General features: G+C 34.4%; 1 protein-coding gene across 1 annotated transcript in view; it reads right to left on the reverse strand.

The window, feature by feature from the left end:
- Pkn (serine/threonine-protein kinase N) overlaps positions 1-25929 on the reverse strand; it is a 343091-nt gene that overhangs the window by 195289 nt on the left and 121873 nt on the right. Inside the window, exons 8-9 of the mRNA XM_090400359.1 lie at positions 8306-8415; positions 2478-2621 (exon numbers count right to left, since the gene is read on the reverse strand). Of these exons, the coding sequence (XP_090256485.1) occupies positions 2478-2621; positions 8306-8415 (254 nt within the window). The remainder of the gene's footprint in view (positions 1-2477; positions 2622-8305; positions 8416-25929) is intronic.

Genomic DNA, 25929 nt, shown 5'->3' on the forward strand with positions numbered 1-25929 from the left:
TTTGGCTGGAGAGTAGATACACCAACCACTCGGCCAACCAAGCTGGTTGGCTGAGTAGTTATGCAAAAGAAAATAATAATGGTGTGAAGAGATTTACTTATGTTAAACTTCATAAATTGTGTTAAATTATTTTTAAAAATTAATTTCATTCTTTAAAATATATTTATTTTTTATAAGGTGCCAAGAGAGAAGCTATTCAATACGCTATAGTTATATGGTGTCAATGGGGCATTATATCAAGCAATAGTTAGTCTTTATTTGAGTTGAAGTCAGCAGTTAGAATTGATGGAAGTACAGGAAGATGGTTTAATGTTAAATCTGGTGTGAGACAATGATGTACATTATCCCCTCTGTTATTCATTATCTATATGGATCACATTATGAAGGAAAGTGGTATTAAACATGATATCAAAATTGGAGATGTTAATGTCAGCTCTTTGCTTTATGCGGACGATGTTATACTTATCAATAAATCTGCTACGAGTCTGCAAGATTCCTCGACTAAATTGAATAACTGTTATAATAGATATGGTATGAAGGTCAGCAATAAAAAGACAAAGACAATGAAAATAGGCAGAATCGTTGAAAATGTCAACTGCATTCTGAACGGAGAACCTGTGGAACAAGTAAAACATTTCAGCTACTTAGGCACGATTTTTAGTGAAGATGGTAAATTAAATATGGAAATAGACAACAGAATCAACAAAGCTGGTATGGTAGGAAGTCAATTGAATAAATTCATATGGAATAAGAGAAATTAGTCATAACACTAAATTAGCTGTATACAAGACAGTGTTCAAACTAGTTTTAACTTATGGATCTGAGAGCTGGGTCAGAAGTAAAACACTTCACCAAAGACTAGAGACCACAGATAGGGAATGATTAGAGGCATGAACAGATGGAATCAATGACAATATCATATTAAAAACGAGGATATTAGGAAAGCACTTGACATTGTCACCATCCAGGAATGCATTAGCAGAGCTAACCTCAGGTGGTAGGCGAGGAAAGATTAGTAAAACAAGTGTTCTCTGCAAGGTTGGCAGGAAAACGACCCAGAGGAAGATCAAAATATAGGTGGATTGATATGGTACGAAGTGCCTTAGATGACAGAAATATAAGATCTGATAATATTGGAGTCTTGACAAGTAACAGACTGATCTACAGGAAAATTGTAGATAGGAAGTTAGTAATGATGTAAATTTTTCATGTAGTATTATCACATCCTTGAGGATACATGTCAGGAATTTGATGATGATGATGATTTTTACAAATGTAGCTAATATGATTTTTCTACTTAGAATAATTAAAATATATTCCACTTCAGGTCCTGAAAGATCAATGAATAAAAAGTATTCACTATGACAGTGAATTGCTAGCAAATCTTGTCATGTAATTTTGATTTGATGTGTGTGTGTAGGGGGGGGGGGATATGTTGTGTAGCAGCCTTTGTTTCAGAAGGTAACAGTACAACTGGTATTTCACAGAATGAATATGTAAGGGAAAGGAAAACTGTACTGAGTACTCTATACAGACAGAACATACAAACATTTTACATCTATAATACAAACACTATTTTGGATATGTATCAATAAATATAGAGATTCCATAATATAGACTCCCTCCAATACATGTATGTCTTTTCTGTAAGTATATTATATTTTAATGGTGCTGCTCTGTCACCGTTCCTCTAGCATGCACTAAATATGAAAAACCATGAGCTGTTGACAGTCAACATCCATACACAATTCAGCTTTAACTTCTTATCCTCCTTTTTCATTTGGCTACATCTGCTCTTTGGAATAGCAGCCTACACCATTTTCACCAAGGACTATGAACTTCAGCTATTTGAGAAAACAACAAAGGATTCCTCTTTTTTCTTAATCATTTTTAAGAAAAAAGAGGAATACTTTAACAAATAGAAATGAAATAACTATAAAATAATAAATAATAAGATGAAAAACCTATAACAAATAGCAATGCTTTGTGCCCACACACAAAGCATTGCTATTTGTTATAGGTTTTTCACTTTCTCTTCTGTGTGGATGATATTTCAAAATACTCAAGTAATTAACAGAACATGAAAATTGTAAATTTGACACTGCTACCATTTACTGTACAATGATTACTATATTTTATTATATTTTCAGGAATACATTGTTAATCATGTGTTTAAAAATGAACTGTAAATTGTATTTGATGTGATGGGGAGGGGGGTATGATTATTTAATTATTAAAACTAGTTAGAATATAAGGAAAGCTTTCCAAATCTGATATCGGACAGAACAAAACACTATACTTCAGAATAAAAAATATACAGGAAAATTGGAATAAATGTTCATGTAACAAATGCATACCTAGAGCATTAATTTTTAATAATACAGAGGAGGAGAATATACAAGCATACATTACTTACAAATATATAATTCTGTTAATAAACATTAGTAAAATACAAAATCAAACATATTTTCTAATACCTCAGCAAAAAGTAAACCACGTGGTTCAAGATGAAGAGCCATGCCATGTCGAATATCATCAATAAATTCTTCTAACCTTAAGAATTTAACAGCACACATAGATCTCCAGTCCTTCCAGTATATCTGAATTTCCAATTCTCGAGACTGAAATTAGCACAAAAAAAAAAAAAAAACATTAATAAAATTCATATAACAAGTAGATAATATACCTAGAATCAAAATTTCTGATTCTCTTTTAGTTACATTTAGATAATTAAGAAAATATAATTTAGAAATTAAGAAAGCTAATTTAAAAGGAACATCATAATTAAGATAAGCAGATTATTGTTGCAGTAAGTAGTAATGTAGAAAATAGCAAAACTAATATCAGCAGGTACCTGATAAATTTCTACAGATGGATTATGTTGGAATATGGTGTTACTAATCACTAAAGATGTGCATACAGTCACACAGCAAGAGAGAGAGAGAGAGAGAGAGAAGATACAATCAAGACTATGCAACGTGTTTACAACGGTTTAGGACAAAAGAGTATATGAAACAGAACATTTGTATCCTGCATTTATTCAATGCAGGGTACAAATGAATATTGCTTTGAAAAGAAAAATACATATGAAAGTTTTAAAAATAATCAAATAAAGCAGCTTTCAGAGCTGAACTGCTGATTTAAATATATAAATATTGTTGGGAAGGGAAGGGTGAAAATTTATGAAAACAAGAACAAAATCTTAGAACAACAAAAATTACATAATCACAATAAGAAACTTTAATGGAAAGTAAACATATTTTGTGCCTTTCATTAAAGTTTATTATAGTGTCATGTAATTTTTTTTTTGTTTTATATTATGTCAGATATTGTTAAAGATAATCAAAAGAAAAGTGAAAATTGATTTAATCAAGGAGGTGAAGCTGTCAGCAGGAATAGAAAACTCCACACTTCATGACATATTCAAGTTAAAGAGGCAGTGCTGAAAAAGAAAAAAATCATATAGAAAGTTCCTCATACATAAGTCAGCAAGTGCCCTGAAGGAATACTGCGAAACATGTAAAGGCTTCCATTAAAGCCTTCCCATAACAAATGTTATGGGAAGGCTTTAATGGAAGGCTTTAATGGAAGACAAAACTGAGTGCTTAATGATATGTATTGGTTGCTGTGATAAATAACCATTAAGGTTTATATTTAGAGTATTAGTTTAAATGAGTTGTAATTAAACGTCTGTGTATATATATATTTCCTTTTATTTTTAAATGTGTATTTTTACATCTATTTACAACGAGTTACTGAATTAAGTTTCCATAGTGGCATACAATGGCTCTAGCCCTTTAACGCATATCAAGAGGAAACTCACTTAACAGTACATTGTCTTTTCTACCTTGGGTGGGCATATTTTTTAAAAAATGTTTTTAATATATATATATATATATATATATATATATATATATATATATATATATATGGCATGCCAGTTTAAATTTCTGTAAAATTGGTATTTGTGAATTGACTTAATGATACAAAAAATCCAAAGTGTAATTCTATTTGATTAAGTTACACAATTTTTTGTTTGTTTCTGAAAAAAGACTATATACATATTTTAATCTTTGTCAGCTTTTAAAAATTTGCTTTACATAAATCAGCTGGTTGCTGCATCCAATGATATTATAAACAGATGTGACAACATCTTCTGCAAGTAAGCATCTGAAATAAGTTGTTAGGACATTGCATTTAGCACAATAATGAGATTTTCACTTTGTTGTGCTTGTGTCTATAAGTACAGTCTAGTGTGGGGTTCATACAAACTCACTTTCATTCCACCTGTCTCTAATTACACTACTTGAATTGTCACTAACTGTCAACTACAATAAAGCTTTTGCTAAATTTTGCTTTTCTCTGTGCAGTATGGTGTCAATGGTGGTCGTGGGGGGGAGTCACTATACAGGGACACTTTCATTCCGGGCTTGGAAAGAATAGATACAGCGAATAAAAATCCATTTATTCCAATTAAAAAATATATATCCTATGTTTTAGAAGAAAACAACTGCCTCCAGTGATCTTTATCCACACACCCTATTAGTCATTTACTGAACTACCAATGTATACAGGCGCTGCTTATTGTTAGTTAAGTTTTGCTATGACAATTTGCTGTGAACATGTTATAGGATAATATGCAATTCATTCTGACCCACAGCAACTTACTGGAAACACATACAAAATACAACTGCAATCATTAGTAATCCATTTGTCATCAATGAGAGTATCGCTATTCACATCTACTCTTTCACTCCATTAAAAGTGCCAATTATTTCACTATGGTTTGCATATTTACACTTCTTGTGGAGAATTTGTATGTTTTCCACAGGATCCTATGCTTAGTAGAGATGGCATGTTTTACAAGGCCACATGTCAGGTTCATGATGGTTGATCTATGTTTTATGTTTCTAATCATGTACAGCAGCAGATCTTTTAGACTGTCAAAAATAAGATAGTCACAAGAGCAAGCAATCTAGATGCAAATTTTTGGTGCTGAGAATTTTTAAAATATCTCCTGATATTCCTTTCATGTATGGAAGAGGAAGGCGAGTAATTTCTTCTTGAACAGAAGAAGGAATACTTTAACTGTTGAATGCTTTGTTGATAAAGATCTCACTTAAAAAAATTAGCTAAGAATACTGATTTAATGTACTGTATACATGGCAAGCAATATCAAGTAGAGTGATGTGCGTAAATATTATAATGGGAAACTGGCCAATGAGACTTATTTGTGTCAATGGTCCCAAGAAGATTCTACTATGCAGAAGCAGAGGAATTTTTTGAGGTTTTAGAGAAAGCAACTGACACAATGAAAAAGGAAAAGTTGGTCCCTATTGGAGATCTAAATAGCAAAGTAGGAAATGATTGTCAGACATACAGAAATATTTTGGGAAAATTTGGAGAAAAGAGCAAAGCTAATAATAATGGCAAATACCTGTTGGATTTCTGCTTACAACATGGACTGGTTATTACTAACACCATGTTCCAACATAAAAATGTGCAAAAATTCACATGGAGAGAAGAGGCAAGGAATAAGAAAAGTTCCATTGACTATGTTATTGGTGAGAGTGATTTTTTCTCACTGGTGCAAGACACTAAAGTGTACAGAGGATTTGAAATTAGAAGTGATCACCATTTAGTCTTGAGTAGGATAAAATTGAATTTCATACTGAAAAGAAGAACACGTAAGAAAGTTTTAAAGCAAATAAAAGTTCAGCAGCTCTCAGATGTGAACTGTAGACTAATCTGGGAGATTCAGTGGCAAGCACTGAAGACAACATTAATTCAGCCAGAGAGGCATGTGGTGAGGTTGTCTTCAAGGATAGAAAAATCGGAATCCATAGTAGACACAGGAAGTTAAGAGGAAGTGAAGGAAAAGAAGAAAGAATATCAAGTTCCTAGCAAATAAGTCAGCTTGTGCTCTTGGAGAATAAGAAAAATGTAAAAAAGCTAAACACTATAAAACTAGTTAAATAAAAGTAATGGGAAGAACATAGAAAATAAATATCAGGAAGATGGCAAAATATTCTGGAGGCTGTTAAAAAAGCTCAGAAATGGAGGAAAGAGGGCTGTAAAAGGAATTAAAATTGATAAAGGTGACATGAAAACTGGAGAGAAAGGTATCCTTAATGTATGGAGTAATTACTTTGAAAAATTGCTAAAGAAACAAACAGTGACAGCAGGGGTAAAACACACTCAACAGGCATGCAATCAGGAATACATATCTATACTTGAAGTAGAAAAAGCCATCAAAAGCCTGAAATGTGGAAAGGTAGCTGAAGTAGATGATATCTGACCAGAAATGCTGAAGTATGGAGGTATAAAAGTTTTACAGTGGCTGCACAGCATAGTTCAGAAGGCCTGGACAGAGGGACGAATTCCAGATGATTGGAGTAGAGCTTCTCATAGTACACAAAAGAGGAAATAAAACTGAATGTGAAATTTACAGAGTATTTCATTACTGAGTGTTCCTGGTAAGATTTATGCAAGTATACTTGGAAAAACATTTGAGGACTGTGGAAAGAAAGCTTGGTGAAGAACAAGCTGGATTCAGGTCATAGAGGCTGTCAGGATCAGATTTTCACTTTACAACAAATAGTTGAGAAATTGTGAGAATATAACAAAGATCTGTATTTAAGTTTTGTAGAACTACAAAATGCATATGACAAGGTGCCAAGAGAGAAGCTATTCAAAACGCCATAGTTGTATAGTGTCAGTGGGGAATTATATCAAGCAATACTTCGTCTTTATTTGAGTTTAAGTCAGCAGTTAGAATTGAAGGACGTATAGGAAGGTGGTTTAATGTTAAATCTAGTTTCAGACAAGGATGTACATTATTCCATCTGTTATTCATTATCTATATGGATCATATTATGAAGGAAAGCTGTATTAAATCTGATATCAAAATTGGGATATGTTAATCTCAGTTCTTCACTTTATGCAGATGATGTTATACTTTTAAATAAATCCAGTACAATTCTACAAGATTCCCTGACTAAATTAAATAACTGTTGTTATAGATTTGGTGTGAAAATCAGCAATAACAAGACAAAGACAATGAAAATAGGCAGAAACATTGAAAATACCAACTGTATCATAAATGAGGAACCTATAGAACAAGTAAAACAATTCAGCTATTTAGGCACAATTTTTAATGAAGTGGGTAAATTAAATAAGGAAATAGATAATAGAATCAACAAAACCAGTATGATAGGAAGTCAGCTGAATAAATTTATATGGAATAAGAGAGAAATTAGTCAAAAACACTAAATTAGCTGTATACAAGACAGTGTTCAAACCAGTTTTAACTTATGGATCTGAGAGTTGGGTTAGGGAAAAAAAAAAAAAAAAAATTCTTGACTAAAGACTAGAGACCACAGATATGAGAGTCCTGAGAAAGATTAGGGCAGATTGAATAGATGGTATCAGTGGCAATATCATATTAAAAACGAGGATATTAGGAATGCAGGAATGTGTTACAGAGCTAATCTCAGGTGGTATGGTCACTTAAACAGAATGGGAGAGGAAAGATTAGCAAAAGAAGTGTTCTCTGCCAGGTTGGCAGGAAAAGACCCAGAGGAAGACCAAGATATAGGTGGATTGATGCAGTAAAGAGTGCCTTAGAAGACAGAAATATAAGATCTGATAATGTCTGAGTCTTGACAGGTAACAGATTGATTCAAAGGAAAATTGTAGATAGAAAGCTAGCAATGATGAACGTTTTTCATGTAGTACTATCATATCCTACACCCCTTGAGGGTACATGTCAGGAATTTGATGATGATGATAAACTAATATTTCTTTTTTTTCTATACTGTGCGAATGTTACTTGTTGATATTACCATATTGTTAAGCTATAGATGATCGTGTGTGTGCATGCACGTGCGTGCGTGCATGTATGTATCAGTTATCCTGCAATAGGGTATGATTTTTAGTGAGATAATGCATCAAATAATGATAATTTTTTCAATACGTTGTGGAAGATTTTCAGGTAGAAAGCTTCCAGTACTGTGCTTCTTCTCTAAGGAATCAGTTCTATTAATGATGAGGGCTGTATGGACCATGCCCTAAGTCTACATTATAGTTCAGCCTCATCTCATGTTCAAACTTAGGTTGGGTCCTGTGCTGGATACTGTAATGTTCCAATCTTATTGTAAGGGAAGGTGTAAAGGCCAGTGCTACAGGACTAGTAATAACGAATCCATGTACTATGAATGAAAACCAGAATCACTATCGAGAACACTAATTTGTAGTGTTCTCATCATGAAATTACTTTTATTAAACAAATATTCAAGTAAGTTACCCTATCCAAGTCAATGCTGAACCTTTGATCCCAGGCCTGTTGACTGCATGGTTTCCAAGCTGTTTGCCCAACTGTCACATTATCTAATTTCAGAGCAGCCATAATTTCATCTGAAATATACATGTTTTTATTAATTTAACAATAATGGAGTAGACTAATGAAGTATTAAAAATTTCGGAAAATAAATAATAATGTGTCACTTTAAAAATGATTTTATTTTGTTAAACTGATATGACATCTTCAATTATAAAAACTAGTCTACACATAAGCAGTGTCTCACAACAAGCACATTAGTGAAAAGTAACTTCCTTTTTGGATTTTTATTTTCTACAAGAAAGAACAGCATGAGCCAGTTCCAAATTACAGACAAAACATTTAGTTATATTTGAATATTTTCTGGGAAATTTTGTGTGTATCAATTTCAAACTACATTGTTATTTTTAAGAGTGCTATTATACATATTGTAGAACTTATGACTATGACTGAAAACCAAAATGGAAAAGGCATAGTGAAAATCATGATAACAATAATTCATAATAAGTACTGTTTAATCTGTCACCTCCACAAGACATTATTCCTCTTGCATATAATAAAAATAAAAGGGCATCATGTTACTAACTGTGCTATGAAGTTTATCCACTCAAAAGCAATTCAGTATTCAGTGAGTACTATAATCTCATCATCTCTGCAAAGCCATTCAGTAACCAGATGCAGAGATGGCCAGTTTGTATCACAAGTTTCATGCTATATTGTTAATAAGTGACCAGATAATGTGTGATTTACTGTAATAGTAAATAAAGCAGATTGCTGGATAGTGTAGTACTTGATACCATGGAGAGGCTGAAGACTGGAAACAAAGATAAATTATTAAATTCTCACAGACAATGTATTCAAATGTCTGCAAGATTGGTGGAGACATCAAAGCATATGAATTAAATGTACACTATTCATGAAGTAACAAAGATATATATATATTTGACAATAAGCTAACTGAAAAACACTATCCACATCGTCTACTTTCTACATGAAATAAGCTCAGTGCTCTCAGAAATCTAAAAAAGTCTAGGCTTTCAATACCCAAGACCAATGCACATTTACAACCTATCAAAAATACACAACTTCATGTGCCACTTGCTCTAGTTGGCAATGGCAAACACAGCCCAAATCACAGATTTGGTCAAAACTATATTCTCAGTAAACAGACTATATTCACACTGTGTTCAAAAAATATCAACTGCAGCAGATGATATTGAACAAAAAAAAAAAGAATTAAATATGGAGATTCTCGCGGAAATTTATATATGGAGATATCAAAACTTTACTGTGACTACACTCCCTAATTCAGAAGATATGATGAAAAGGCCAAATTCCAATGATTTGAGTAGACCTATCTACCTAAAAATGAAAACATTACTGAACATTTTCTCTATTGGGTGTTTTGGGTAAGAAAATTTTGCAAGAATACGTGAGTGAAAGGTCAGAAAAACTGTGGGAAAAAACTTGGAAAAGAACAAGCTGGGTTCAACACAAATGAGGTTGTCAAGAACTACCAGAAGGGCCATCCTGCTTTAGCCACAACTTGCTTGGCTAAAGCAGGGGGGGAGGGGGAGAATCAGCAAATGAACTAAATCTGAACATTTAGAGAAACAGTACAAAATGTAGCCAGACTGTCCATACATTTTAAACCAGGAAAAAACAAGAAAAGGGAGTGGAAACAGAAATCATTGAGGACTGGAAGTTGGAACATTCATTCCTTAAATCAAAAACAAGAACAAATTGAACAAATTAGATATATAAAATATAAAAATAGCTTGCATATCATTAAAAAAAAAAAGAGAGATAGGTATAAATTAAATATCACATATTTTAGTAGAGTAGAGAAACAAGGGAGCCAAAACAGACACTGGAATAATAATATATAAGGATTTTCCAAGTGAAATAAAATAATGGGAATATGTATCTAAAAATAAAATAACAAAACAAAACTCTAAATATAATCAATGCCTATCATTCTCAAGAAGGAAAAGTGAAATCAAAAATTAACATTATTAATTGAGCTGCTGATATTGTTTCAGAGTTTCCTTAGTGTTTAATAACATTTTTGAAACTCTGAAACAATATCATCAGCTCAATTAATAATGTTGGAAGGAGACTTAAATGCAAGAATTGAAAACAGTGCAATACAAGCAACATATCAAACACTCAATAAAACAACTGAAATCTCAAATGGAATAAGATTACTTTAATTATGTACAGATAACGAACTTAAAATGAATAATAATTTATGGTATCACATTTAACAAATGTGTACCATAAATCATATAATAACAAATAGAACAGTGAACTCAAATGAAATATTGGACATTCGAGTTCTAACATCTGCAAACAATGGAAGTAATAATGGACTACTGATGGGGAAATTTCTACTTCAACAAAATAGAAAAAAAGGTGAAAAACTAAAATTAAGAATTACAAGGAAATAAATTTAAAGGGGAATTATTATAAGAAGGCAGTATAAAAATAAACTAAAAAGAAGAAATCCAAGAAAATGTTGCCTGCAATGAGGAAAATACAGATTCTCATTGTGAAAAAAAAAATCAAAATAAACATTAAACAAGCAGCATATGAAGCACAGAGGCAGAAACTAACTGGAAAATACAAAACCATCCACCATGACACATGGTGAGTGACCAGTGAGAAAGTTGGCGATCTAGTTGCGGAGTGGGGAAGGCAGACAATAGGATGTCAGTTTGGTAAGTAGGCCCCTGTGCCAAACCTGATTAAATGCCTTTGAAATGTCGAGGGCAACCACATGAATTTCTCCAAATTTTTCCATGGCTTAAGTCCATAAGTGAAAGGAAGTCAATCAGCTGTAGATTGCCAGTGGCAGAATCCATACTGTTCGTCACTGATTAGTTGGTATGTTTCTAGATGGTTCAAAAGGTGGTTGTTGATGACTTTCTCATAATCTTTGAGAGAACAGGAGAGAGAGAGAGCAATTGGATGGTAATTCACTGGTTGACTTTTATCACCTTTCTTTGGGATGAGCTGGATGTGGATCTGTTTCCATGTTGTTGGGTAGATGCCATTTGAATAGAATAGACTAAAGAGGCGATACAGGATAGGAGTTACTTCTGGGGCAGAATTTTTTTTTTAACAGAATAGGTGGGATACCATCAGGACTAGATATCTGGTTTGTGTTCAGGTTGTTAAGGATTCTTCAGATTTCTTTTTGTTGGAAGACTATGGGAGATGAAGGGAGCCATTCTTTGTGAAGTGGAGGGAAATTTGTCCAAGTCATCAATGCAGTAATTGGAAGAGAAGAGTGATGCAAGTAAGTTAGCCTTGTCTTTTGCTCACCAAAAGACTACAATACCATCTGAATGTGAAATTGGTGGAATCCTGAGTGGACAGAAGTTGCACCCAAAGGACCAGAAGGAGCAACTGTCATTTGGGCAGGAGGCAAGTTTGCAGCATTTGGCCCTTTTCAAGTCTGACTTGGACTTGGTAATGATTCTTTTACAACTGTTGCAGGCTGCAGTATAGGCAAAGAGGGCAGCTGGAGGTTTGGTCTTGAGTCAATTGTGATAAGCAGAGGTTTTTTTCTTTTACATAAATTAAAGATGCCAAGATATTATATTCTTGTTTTAATCCTTTATCCATGTGTAAGGAAACAAAGTTTGCACATGAAGTAACTTTGTGACTGGGCAACTCATATACAGAGGCTAATGACTTTACATCACTTGCTTTGGTATCCAATAATGCAAAGTACATATCCTTATGGACATGTATAAAGGCATGCATTATGGGAAGAGTCACTACCCAGTCCGGTTTTGACCTTTATTGAGGTCTCATCAGTGGGAGCCAGAAGTGATACCAAGGTTGAAGTAATGAAAAATTTTCTTTTACAACATTGGCACACTTTTATTGAGAACCAAGGCTTGGGTGGTGGCTGAGAGTTTGGACTGGAATAGAAGATGAAAGCCTTCATTCCTGTGAGTATGATTTCTGTTATTCGGTCTGAGCAGGTGTTTGGATCACAAGAACTGAAGCAGTAGCTGGACTATGGAAAGGAGGAATAGAAGTCATGGTGGTCTTCCCAGTTGGCACCCTTGTAGTGACAAAACACACGAGACTGAACTGGTGGGTGTAGGTTGTTCTGCAGCAAAAGAGGGGGGGGGGGTTGTCTGGTATTCTGATGGGAAGACTGATGATCTGAGATAGGTCATTGCTGACGGCAAACACCTCAGCATTCCTGCCTGTTTGATCTGTGAAACTGGAGAAGGAGAAGCCAACATGAGTTGTGGACAATGAAGTTCCCAAGAAGGATGACCTCACTATTGGGGTGCTTAGACTGCAGAAAGTCAAGCTTTAGAGAGAGAAAGTTGAAGAGGTCAGAATGGTTGATGGAGTCTGGAGTACGATAGAGAGAGCATATGAAAAGGGCAGGTTGACTTGTAGAGAAATTTTGAACCAAAGCAGATCAAACAGTGGGGATTCAAGTATTTGCAGTCTCTGGCACTGTATGCCGGTTCTCACAAATGCACAAGTGCCACCCTTGTGGCAGAAAGAACTGTGTAATGTGTATTTTGGGCAGTTGAGGTGTACAGTGGCTTTTGAGATTGCCAGTTGGGGTACTGAAAAAAATAGTAATAGTACTTCTGGTTTAGAAGACTGCTGGTGATGGTGTACATCATTTAGGTCCCAAATGTTGGTGAAGTGGATGTGGAAACTTTTTTTTTTTTTTTGTAAGAATTAATGTTGGATTTTTGATGTCTTTTGTGTTAATTATTTTGTGTGGGAGAATTTTTGAGATCTGCAGTAGAAATGCATTTCTATCTGTTGTGGTTCATTGTGTTTGGTGAAGAAGAGATAAAAAGGAAGTGGGACATACAGTGAGAGGACAGGCTCACAAACATACCACTGACACAGAGGGGAGTCAGTCTCCTGTCCATACGTGGTCTCGACAGTTCTCCCCCGCAGCCACAGCATCTAGTCTCCCTCAAGTCACGAACTGGCAAAATACGTGGTTGCAAGATTTTTCGGTAGCTGATCGGGAAGCCTCCAGGTTCGTTACTACCCAGTGGCTGCCCTGCAGAACCATTTTACTGCTATACCTCGAATGGGGGGAGGATCTGGGTACTCTAGAGTGAGATTGGTATGCCGTTGTGGGAAGTGCGCGTGCCTGTGCGTGTGTGTGGGGGGGGGGACAGAAACTGGAACCCTTGCTCTGGTAACCAAACATGGCTGTAGTAAGTCTCTAATAAGCAAGGTAGTGGTATTTCACCAGGTGATGAAAGACATCTACCACCTAGAGGTTAAGTTGGCATTTCTTCCAACTATTGAAGATATGCCTTTGCAGCATCAACGCTTGCCATTTAAATAAAATTTTAAAAAAATTAATTGTCACTTAATTTTGACTAAGTGGACTAACTTTACCTTAAATTTTGACTCTGATGCTGTATTACTTGCAGAAAATGAAGATCTCCAAAAGCAATTATCAAATTTCAACAGATATGCAGCAATTTCAACATGAAAATACAACAGTAACTGCAAAAGAACTAATAAAATGCAAATTTGAACTAAATGGGAAAATATTGGAAGAAGTAATGAAATTTACCTAGGAATAACTGTTAATAGTGAAAATACAACATAGAATTAAGTAGAGAAAAAAAAAACAATTCTTTAAGGCTAATAAAATATCAAAATATCTAAATTCAACTATACGAAAAATAAGTATCTAATAAAAGAAACAAAAGTAAAATTACATAAATTCATAGTCCAGTTAATACTGATGTATGCATGTGAAATAAGAATAAAGACATCAAAAATACATGTGAAATGAAAGCATCAAGAAAAATAGTTAATAAAACAAAATATGATAGAATAAAAAAAAACAAAGATTTATGAAGAATGTCAGTTACAACCTATAAACAAGTGGATAAAAAAGAGCTGATCAGAACGGAACAAACATATTAACAGAATGGATTGAAGAATAATAGTTAAACTATCAAGAGACTGAAATCAAATATGAAAAGATCAGTTGGCAGAACTAAGAAACAATAGACAGACTGCCTACAATGAACAAGCTAAAGCTTAAAGCAAGAATAAGAAGAAATAAACAGTAACTAACATTAGCATGGGTGTATATACAGTCAATTCTCACTAAGCAAACTCATGGGAACTGTAAGAAGTTTGTATTAGTGGAGAGTTTGCTACAGTGAATTTCATTTTGCACAGCAATGCGCTTATGGAGTTTTCATTTGGATTTTTTTACAAAGACACTGTGATGTCTTTCACTGACTGCTATATGTGTTTAAGTTTGAAAGATTTTGAAAAGGAATACAACAAGCTGTCAAGAGAAAAGTTGTTCAAAATGCTAGATATACAGGAAAAAACAGAACATTATTCAGATCAATACATACTCTATATTTTAGTTGTATGTCAACAGACAGAATTGATGGGGAGAGGGTATGTGAAGATGGTTTGAGGATAAAAATCAAGAGTAGCACAATGTATGCACTCTTGATTTTATATATCATGTAACCATGATAAAACATGATTTATATCATGTCATATCATGAAGGCCAGTTCTAATGAACTGGATAAAGTTGAAAATGTTAATCACAGCTCTTTCCTTTATGCAGATGATACAGTTAGCCTGAAGGAATGTACAGGATACTATAATAGTGCTACATGAATGCTTACATTATTAACATTCTCAATGCAGATGATGTTATACTAAATAAATATAGCATAAGTCTTCAGAAATAATTAAACTAAATGACGCAATAACAAATATGACATAAAAATCAGAAATTAAAAAAAAAAAAAAAAAAGATGAAAATGAAAAGATGTAAGTTCAGTTCTGAACACTGAACTTACAGATCCAGTAAAATATTTCAGCTGTTTATGTACAAGGATAAGCAAAGATAGCAAATTAAATATAAATTATACTGAACAAGAGAAAAAATGACCAAAACACTAACCTAGCAGTAGCTTACAGATCTGAGTGTGGTTAGAAATAAAACAGTTGTTCAAGAACTGTAGACCACAGATATGAGAGTCGAGAAAAATTATGGAAGTGAACAGATGGCATCACTGACACAATCACATTAAAAATGAAGATATCAGGAAAGAACTCAATACTGTTAGCATTCAAGAATGTGTGAAGAACTAATTTCATCAAGTAAATAGAATAGAGGAGGAAAGGTTAGCAAAACAGGTTGACAGCAGGATAAAGACCCAATGGAAGATTAACATGTGAGTGGACTGATGCAATTATAAGTGGTTTAGAAGATCAAAATATTGAATCTCATGAGATTGTTAGTAATAATGTAAAGTTATCAAAAGTTATGTTGTACTATCACAGTATCTTTCCTAACACCACTTGAGATTGGTTAGTTTGTGATTTATTGATGAAAGGACACAAAGATCATGCTGCAAGGTTACAAAGATGCATAAGGTATTACTCTGTGAGGATAGATATCAATAATTTGATGATTATGGCATCCCAATTAACCAGCCCGTCCTCTTTCATTCATTCGACATCCAAGCGATTCATAAAAAATGGGACATACCATAAGAAAGTGAAGAATGAACAATGACAGAACCCTAAGTATGTTCTCTATATTTCTTACAGGGTATTTTTGACACCAGGTTATACAGCTCTGACCCTCAAGGAACTGCAGAGAAACAAGTTTAAAATGGGAAATTGGATCTCTTTGTACATCAGTGCTGGTAATGGAGGAATGCTGGAACTTATTTTTTCAAGTTTTGTTCATGCAAAACATGAAATGGTTTGTTGTGTGACAAACGAAATCCAGAAATTGCAATGGGAGTCCAGTTTATTGTTTCTTCACTTATAAGAAAAAATTCGCTCGTTTATATACTATAATTTCATCTTTTACATTAAAACAAATTCTTGCACCCAAGCCAATACACCATTCCTACCAAGTGCACACTTAGGAAACTTAAGGTAAAGTTTCAACGCACTTGAATATAAAATAAATAGCTTCTACAAATTTTTATTATTAAAATATGTATCTAGAAAATTTTAAAAAATATATAAAACAATCTTTAATGGATTAATACATTTTGCTATGCTTAAAAAAAAAATGAAATGACAATAAATTCTTACTAACAACACTTTTAAATTACTCATTTATTTTCCACTGATGCTTGATGGACTTAGGAGGTTATTGGCACAAGGATAAGAATTTCATACTGCACCACACCAAAGGTTACAGCTGTACAAAAGTAACAGTAAGCAGTAATAAACAGGTAAAACAGTATGTGTTGAATTTTTTCTTTGACAATTATTCATAAGACTATTACACTTTTTTTATAATCTTTGTCAAGTAGCTTATTTTATCCTCCTACATGTTTCGCCAATCTTTTTCAATTGGCATCTTCAGGGAATACAAACTAGTAAGCTAAAATGAAGGTTACAGACTAGGTTATAACTGATAATTCTAATTCATACAAAAAATTGGTATTGTGCGTGACAATGTGCGTGTCTCGTTAACGTGATTTATTCGTTACGGCTCATTACGTAATTGTTATGAAAGTTCATTTCTTTGATGTTTAATGATCTGATAAAAGTCTTCCAAATTTCTGGTAAAATTAGACCTTGATTCTTGTTTAGGTTTTCAGTTTTTACGGGCGACTGTAGCTACTTCTTTAAAGGTTCTTGAATGGTAGTTATCTTCTATGTATGGCATAAGGCTCTTATCCCACTCAATATGATGGTTAGTAGAGGCAAAGTGGCATGAAAGGCCTGAAATGTCTTGTCTGTTATTTCTGACATATCCTATGTGTTCTTTCTTTCTCGTTTCAAAGCTTCTAGAGGTCTGACCTACGTAACTAATACCACATGAGCAAGGTATATTATATACTCCAGAGTACTTGTAGAATGGGTGAGGATCTTTCGGTGATCTTAAAAATTTCCGAATAGTGTTGATTGGTTTGAATGCCACTCTGATCTTATATGGTTTTAAAAGATTAGCTAATTTTTTGGAAAGGTTGCTGACAAAAGGAATAGTAATTGTACTGATGTATTGGACGTCATCACGTTGTTGATGTGGTATATCAGTAAAGAGAATCTTGTTATAGAGTCTTTTTGGGTAACCATTTAAAGAAAGTTCTCTGGATATTGTGGTTAATTCCGTTAGTAGGTCATTCTTGTCTGTCGTATACTGTATAGCTCTTTTCTTGAGACTATAGATAATGCTAAGTTTCTGAGCTATGTGATGAGCTGAGTTGAAATGGAGGTAACGATTCCTTTTGTCAGCAACCTTTCCAAAAAATTAGCTAACCTTTTAAAACCACATAAGATCAGAGTGGCATTCAAATCAATCAACACTATTCGGAAATTTTTAAGATCACCGAAAGATCCTCACCCATTCTACAAGTACTCTGGAGTATATAATATACCTTGCTCATGTGGTATTAGTTACGTAGGTCAGACCTCTAGAAGCTTTGAAACGAGAAAGAAAGAAAAGAAAGAACACATAGGATATGTCAGAAATAACAGACAAGACATTTCAGGCCTTTCATTCCACTTTGCCTCTACTAACCATCATATTGAGTGGGATAAGAGCCTTATGCCATACATAGAAGATAACTACCATTCAAGAACCTTTAAAGAAGCAGCTACAGTCGCCCGTAAAACTGAAAACCTAAACAAGAATCAAGGTCTAATTTTACCAGAAATTTGGAAGACTTTTATCAGATCATTAAACATCAAAGAAATGAACTTTCATAACAATTACGTAATGAGCCATAATGAATAAATCACGTTAACGAAACACGCACATTGTCACGCACAATACCAATTTTTTGTATGAATTAGAATTACCAGTTATAACCTAGTCTGTAACCTTCATTTTAGCTTACTAGTTTGTATTCCCTGAAGATGCCAATAGAAAAAGATTGGCGAAACATGTAGGAGGATAAAATAAAGCTACTTGACAAAGATTATAAAAAAAGTGTAATAGTCTTAGGTAAAACAGTAATTAACATACTATGTATAAATTTTTTTAAAAATGTAGTAAAGGAAAGCAGTATCCACACACAATTGTGTGTGTGCTCATTTTTACTAGTGCAGTAAAAATGTCATTCCTTTCTCAAGTGAAGAGATAGCACTCCACCAGGATATTGTAAATGGTGAGAAGGCACGTGTTGCATTTGTCACACAAGTGGGTCATCAGTCCTCAGTAATTAAGAATGTCTCAGATTTACGTGGAGCGCAAGAACAACTTATTTTCTTCTGTTTTCTCCACTGAGTTGACAACCAATGCTTAATTAGAGGCTTATTCTCATGTAATTTATTTGTTATTAACTATGATAAATAGTTAATTATTAAGTTATTTATATAGTTATTAACTATGATCTTATAAATTGTCTGTATATGGAACTGATAAACAGTACCTGGAAAACATATGAACTAATCTACCAACTGCAATCTCATTTCCCTTAATTCCAATATGGATGAAAATCCAAGAGAGCTGAATTTCAAAATACTGAGCTTCCCAACATAGAGAAAAGATACTAGTCCTTGTGGGATGCTCTGGACGAGACTATTTTTAGGGCATAGTCAAGAGACAACTGTTTTCATCTGATTGACAAAGCAGGTTCATTCACCTTGACATCAAGACATTGAATGGATGATGTGCAAAAAGCACCAGTAGCTATTTGTAATTCCTATGATGGGTAGGATCCAACCATTACAAGTTACTCTATCTTGCAGACCATTGACTTGGGACCCATAATCCAAGATCAAACATACAAGTGCACACTCAATGTAAAGCAATGAAGATTAATAATATGCATCTCACTCTGTAGAAGATAAAGTGCAAAGGAGATTCAGTGCTCTCTCTCACTTTTCTCTAAGTTGATGAATGTGTGCAAGAAATGTGAGCATTTTGTCAAAGATGAGACCTAAGAATTTGGCTTCTGTTGCTGTTGGAGTATTACTTTGTCCAATTGTTAACTCAGAATCTCAGTAAGAGTGCAATTTTGGCAGAAATGTACAAACACTTTTTCTGTTGAAAACCTTAATCTATTACTAAAAAACCATGAAGAGACACAATCAATTGATTGCCAAAGTTGTCCTTCAATTACCCTCATGTTAGAAGAGTGAAAGCATCAACGTATAAAGCATTGTCTATAGTGGGAAGAAGCTGTTCAGTGACTGAATTAACTCTGACAGCAAAGAGTGTCACAGTGAAGACAATACCTTGGGGAACATCCTCTTCTTGATTATATGGATGAGAGCATACTTCCAGCTCAGATTTGGAAGACTTGGCTAGACCAGTGGTGTCCATGGAGTTTTGCTCAATATTAATATCCATTTATTTATTATTAAACAGTTTCACAATATTTGTACATCTATGACAGTTCAGACTTCTTTTATAAGTCAATAATGCTTTTATGATAGTATTGTTAATAATAATACTATCATAAAAGTGACATCACTGAAGGTTTCTTATTTTAAGCAAGACATAGCATCTCTCATTCTACTGTTCTACTGAATGATGCAACTGTAGCCACCCTTGATGTTTCTTTAACAAAAATTGATTTTTGAGTAGAAAGGTTTTTTTTTTTCAGTTCTTTAAAATTTATCCTTCTACAAATCACTATTTTCTGGATAGTTGATTACATAGTTGCCATGTACTGTTTTAAAGTGCCATTCCAGGTTTTCTTTCTTTAGTAAGGCAACACTAAACCAGTACAAAATAAACAACATTTATCTTTTAATCAGAACAACAAAAAAAAAAAAAAAAAAAAAACACTTCCATTCTTCATCATAATGATGTTTTCTTTGTTTTATTATTGTTCAATATATAAAAAAAAATTAAGACAATATATATATTTATTCACATAACCAACATACACTGTACTTTGCTAATAGACAAAATGAAAAACACAAATTACAGTGTATTAGCATTACCACAAACTAGTAACTGGGACATGTGTGCCTTTTCTTTTTCATAAACAATGAATAATGGAAGCAAAACAGAGTTGCATACAAGTAATGCATTATATGGATAATCATCATCATCAAATTCCTGCCATGTACTCTCAACAGTGTACAGGATATGATAGTACTACATGAAAAATTTACATCATTACTAACTTCCTATCTACAATTTTCCTCCAAATCAATCTGTTACCTGTCAAGACTCCAACATTATCAGATCTTATATTTCTATCTTCTAAGGCACTTTTTACTGTATCAATCCACCTATTTCTTTGTCCTCCTCTAGGTCTTTTTCCTGCCAACCTGGCAGAGAACACTTGTTTTGCTAATCTTTCCTCTCCCATTCCGTTTATGTAACCATACAACCTGAGATTAGCTCTACTTAAGGGTCAAAGTTGTATAACTGAGAAGACACCTCCACATAGTCTTTAGAGGAATGCAGAGAACTAACCAGGTCTTCTGACCTAATGTCCAATCCTCAACTTCTTGTGGTGCACCCCGTAACAGATCCAGGTATCTACCTGGATACTGTTACAGTATATGAACAAGGATGGGCTGGCAATTTGGGATTTAGCCGACCAAATTGTATTCTCATCTTCTAAGGCACTTTTAACTGCATCAATCCACCTATATCTTGGTCTTCCTCTGGGTCGTTTTCCTGCCAACCTGGCAGAGAAAATTTGTTTTGGTAATCTTTCCTCGCTCATTCTGTTTAAGTGACCATACCACCTGAGATTAGTTCTGCTAACGCATTCTTAGATGCAGACAAGGTCAAGTTCTTTCCTAATATCCTCGTTTTTAATATGATATTGCCATTGATGCCATCTGTTCATGCCTATAATCTTTCTCAGGACTCTCATATCTGCGGTCTCTAGTCTTTGGTCAAGTGTTTTACTTCTGACCCAGCTTTCACATCCATAGGTTAAAACTGATTTGAACACTGTCTTGTACATAGCTAATTTAGTGTTCCGACTAATTTCTCTTATTTCATATGAATTTATTCAATTGACTTCCTACAATGTCAGGTTTGTTGATTCTGTTGTCTATTTCCATATTTAATTTACCATCCTCACTAAAAATCGTGACTAAGTAGCTGAAATGTTTTACTTGTTACACAGGTTCTCCTTTCACAATGCAATTGACACTTTCAATGCTGTTGCCTATTTTCATTGTCTTGTCATTGCTGACCTTCATACCATATCTATTACAACAGTTATTCAATTTAGTCAGGGAATCTTGCAGACTTGTAGCAGATTTGTTTAAAAGTATAACATTGTCCGCATAAAGCTGACATTAATATCTCCAATTTTGATATCATGTTTAATACCACTTTCCTTCATAATGTGATCCATATAGATAATGAATAACAGAGGGGATAATGTACATTCTTTTATCACACCAGATTTAACATTAAACCATCTTCCTGTACTTCCTTCAATTCTAACTGCTGACTTACAACTCAAATAAAGACTAAGTATTGCTTGATATAATGCCCCATTGACACCATATAACTCTAGCATATTGAATAGCTTCTCTCTTGGCACCTTGTCATATGCCTTTTACAGATCTACAAAACTAAAATACAGATCTTTGTTATATTCCCATGCTTTCTCAACTATTTGTCGTAAAGTGAATATCTGATCCTGACAGCCTCTATTTGGCCTGAATCCAGCTTGTTCTTCCCCAAGCTTTTTTTCCACAATTCTTCTCAACCGTTTCTCATGTATACTTGCATAAAACTTACCAGGAACACTCAGTAGGGAAATACTAATTTTCACATTCAGTTTTATTTCCCTTTTTATATATGGGTACTATGTGAGCTCTACTCCAATAATCGGGAATTCGTCCTTTTCCAGGCTTTCTGAACTATGCAGTGCAGCCACTGTAAGACTCTCATACCACCATACTTCAGCATTTCTGGTCGAATATCATCTACTCCTGCTGCCTTTCCATATTTCAAGCCTTTGATGGCTTTTTCTACTTCAAGTATGGATATGTATCCCTGACTGTATGCCTGTTGAGTGTTTTTTTTTTTTTTTTTTTTTATCACTGTACTAACACTGCTTGCTCATTTAGCAATTATTCCAAGTAATTACTTAATACTTCAAGGATATCTTTTTCTCTAGTTCTCATGTCACGTTTATCATCTCTAATTCCTTTTACAACACTCTTTCCTCCATTTCTGAGCTTCTCCAACAACCACCAGAATATCTTGCCACCTTCTTGATATTTATTTTCTATGTTCCTACAAAAGTCTTCCCACGACTTATGTTTAGCTAGTTTTACACAGTGATTAGCTTTCTTACATTTGTCTCTATATTCTCTAAGAGCACAAGCTGATTTATTTGAAAGGAACGTTTGATATACTTTCTTCTTTTCCTTCACTGCCTCTTTAACTTCCTGTGTCCACCATGGAGTTCTATTTTTCTATTCTTGCAAACAACCTCCGCACATGCCTCTCTGGCTGAATCAATCAGGGTTTTCTTCAAGGCTCGCCACTGAATCTCCAGGTTTGGTTCCTGTTCTCAAACTTCCATTTTTCCTTCAATAATCTTTGTGTATTTTAGTCTACAGTTCACATCTGAGAGCTAGCTACTCAACTTTTATTTGCTTTAAAGCTTCCTTACACGATCTTCTTTTCAATATGAAATTCAATTTTATCCTGCTCAAGGCTCAACAGTGATCACTTCAAATTTCAAATCCTCTGTACACTCTGGTGTCCTGCACCAGTGAGAAAACATCACTCTCAACAATAACATAGTCAATGAGACTTTTCTTATTCCTTGCCTCTTCTCTCCATGTGAATTAGTGCAATTTTTATGTTGGAACATGGTGTTAGTAATAACCAGTCCATGTTCTGAGCAGAAATCCAACAGATATTTGCCATTATTATTAGCTTTGGTCTTTTCTCCAAATTTTCCCAAAATATTTTTGTATGTCTGGCAATCATTTCCTACTCTGCTATGTAGATCTCCAACAAGGACCAACATTTCATTTTTCACTGTCTCAGTTGCTTTCTCTAAAGCCTCAAAAAAATTCCTCTTGGAATTGGGGATCGAAATTACTATTTAGATTCCCAATAAGGACCAACATTTCCTTTTTCATTGTCTCAGTTGCTTTCTCTAAAGCCTCAAAAAATTCCTCCACTTAGACCATAGGCACAAATAAGTCTCATTGTCCAGTTCCCCATTCTCATATTTGTCCACATCACTCTACTTGAGACTGCCTGCTATTCAAGAAGATTAGCCTCGTAATTAGTGTTGAATACTATGGCTACTCCTTCTTTTCCTTGATTGTCATTGCCTGAGAATAACATTTTGTATTTATTGCTGAGAAAGATCTCACCAGTTTTTGTCTTTTTTGTTTCAGTCATCCCTATTCTGTCAATTTCCTGAGAATAACATTATTTATTAATAACAATTTATTAAAACAATTATTAATAAATATTAATATTCTCAATTTCCTGAGAATAACATTATTTATTAATAACAGGTATTTATCTAATTTCTCAGCTAGCTCCATGTTCCATTTCGTTGCCATTCAGGCTTCTTATGTTGATAGTACCGATCTTTAACTCTGGAGATGTTGAGTTGGGATGTGTTTTCAGATATGTTCCAGGAACTGACTTTTCACTGTTTGCCCTAGTTCTCTGGCGAGGGCCTTGTTTAACCGGGCGATGCCCCCAGCCAGCATGAAATTCTGTCATGTTGTACCATCATTTTGTATTTTTCTAAGCCAATAAGAATACAATTTGGTTCGCTAAATCCCAAATTGCCAGCCCATCCTCGTTTGTTCAGTATCCAGGTATATACCTAACAGGGTGCACCACAAGAAGGTGAGGATTGGACATTAGGTCAGAAGCCCTGGTCGGTTCTCTGCATTCCTTTAAAGGCTATGTGGAGGTCTCCTCTCAGTTATACAGCTTTGACCCTTAAGCACCCCTTATATGGATAAGTGAGTTGTAAATACCTCATTTGGAGTCATTCAAGCAAAAGTATTTCTAAAAATGGAGGTTATTTTGGTAATGTTATTAGAATGCGAGCGGCATCTAGTTTTGAAATCTACCACGTAAAATTTTAACAATATGCATTCTTGATAAATACTGTCTTAAGAGGAATATATTCTTGGTGATTGGCTAAAAATCTTTACGTGATCAACATCATGGACACCATTGGATAAGACGGAAAATTTCTAATAAATATAGGAAAATGTCCTTTGAGACCTAAGTTATAGATGTCTTTTAATATGCCATATCTCCAGGTGGTGCCAGAAGTGCTTCCATGTCAAAGAACTCTGAAACCAGATGTTCTTGTTTCAGGAAGGCATCTCTAATATATGTTTCTAAATAAACCAAATGGTCCAATGCTGAGTGAATTCTACAAAAGCCGCATGCTAGAGAAAATATCATTGCTTGCTAAATGTTGGAGAAGACTGGCTTTAACAATTTTCTTCATTATCTTATATATCTTACCACTGACACAGAGGGGAGTTAGTCTCCTGTCCATACGTGGTCTCGACAGTTCTCCCCTGCAGCCACAGCATCTAGTCTCCCTCAAGTCACGAACTGGCAAAATATGTGGTTGCAAGATTTTCCGCATGCTAGAGAAAATATCATTGCTTGCTAAATGTTGGAGAAGACTGGCTTTAACAATTTTCTCCATTATCTTACATATCTTACCACTGACACAGAGGGGAGTCAGTCTCCTGTTGGAGAAGACTGGCTTTAACAATTTTCTCCATTATCTTACATATCTTACCACTGACACACAGGGGAGTCAGTCTCCTGTCCATACGTGGTCTCGACAGTTCTCCCCTGCAGCCACAGCATGCTAGAGAAAATATCATTGCTTGCTAAATGTTGGAGAAGACTGGCTTTAACAATTTTCTCCATTATATTACATAAACAGCTAGTCAGAGCAATAAGCTGGTAATTGTTTCCTTGTGACGGATTTTTTTTTTCCACCCTGGTATAGGATTATTATTAAGAGAGATCTCCAAGGAGTCAAGGACTCATCAAGGGAGGCCACATACCACACACTAGATGTCATACTTGTATTTGAATTCATTCAACCTACTTGTACACACACTATCCAATGGTAATCCATTTCAATCACGCGCCTCTCTGTGAGAGAAAAAAATTAGCTCTCACCCTTTCCCCCTCTTAATGACATCCATTCTCAACTTTCAAGGGTGCCCTCTCATCCTTTCTCCACCCTCCATAAAATAAAAAATTCCATCTACTGATATTCTGCATGACCTTTTCAGATATTTTTAAGTCTCAGTGATATCACTCCCTCTTACTCCTGTCTGCTAGTATCTGCAGTCTACAAATTCTCAATATCTTCATAAAGAGTATTCCACAATCCTGATATCATTTTTACCACTCCCTTTTGCACTCTCTCTCTCTCCGCTATATTAAAATCACTACCAGGAGCCCAGACCTGTGCACAATAGTCCAAGTGAGGTCTTATCAAGGCCTTGTAAAAAGCAAAATGACATCCTTATCTTTACATGTCAAAGTTTGTTTCAGTATAGCAATCATCTTCAGAGTTGTATTTGCAATCTTTGTCATATGGCCTCGAACTTCAACTTCCTATCTACTAAAATTCCAAGATCCCTAGTCTGATCAGTTTCTTCTAAC

Source organism: Typopeltis vanoorti, chromosome 1 (genome assembly GCF_054136105.1).
Source record: "Typopeltis vanoorti isolate ZY-2024b chromosome 1, IOZ_Tvanoo_1.0, whole genome shotgun sequence".
Lineage (NCBI taxonomy): Eukaryota > Metazoa > Arthropoda > Arachnida > Uropygi > Thelyphonidae > Typopeltis > Typopeltis vanoorti.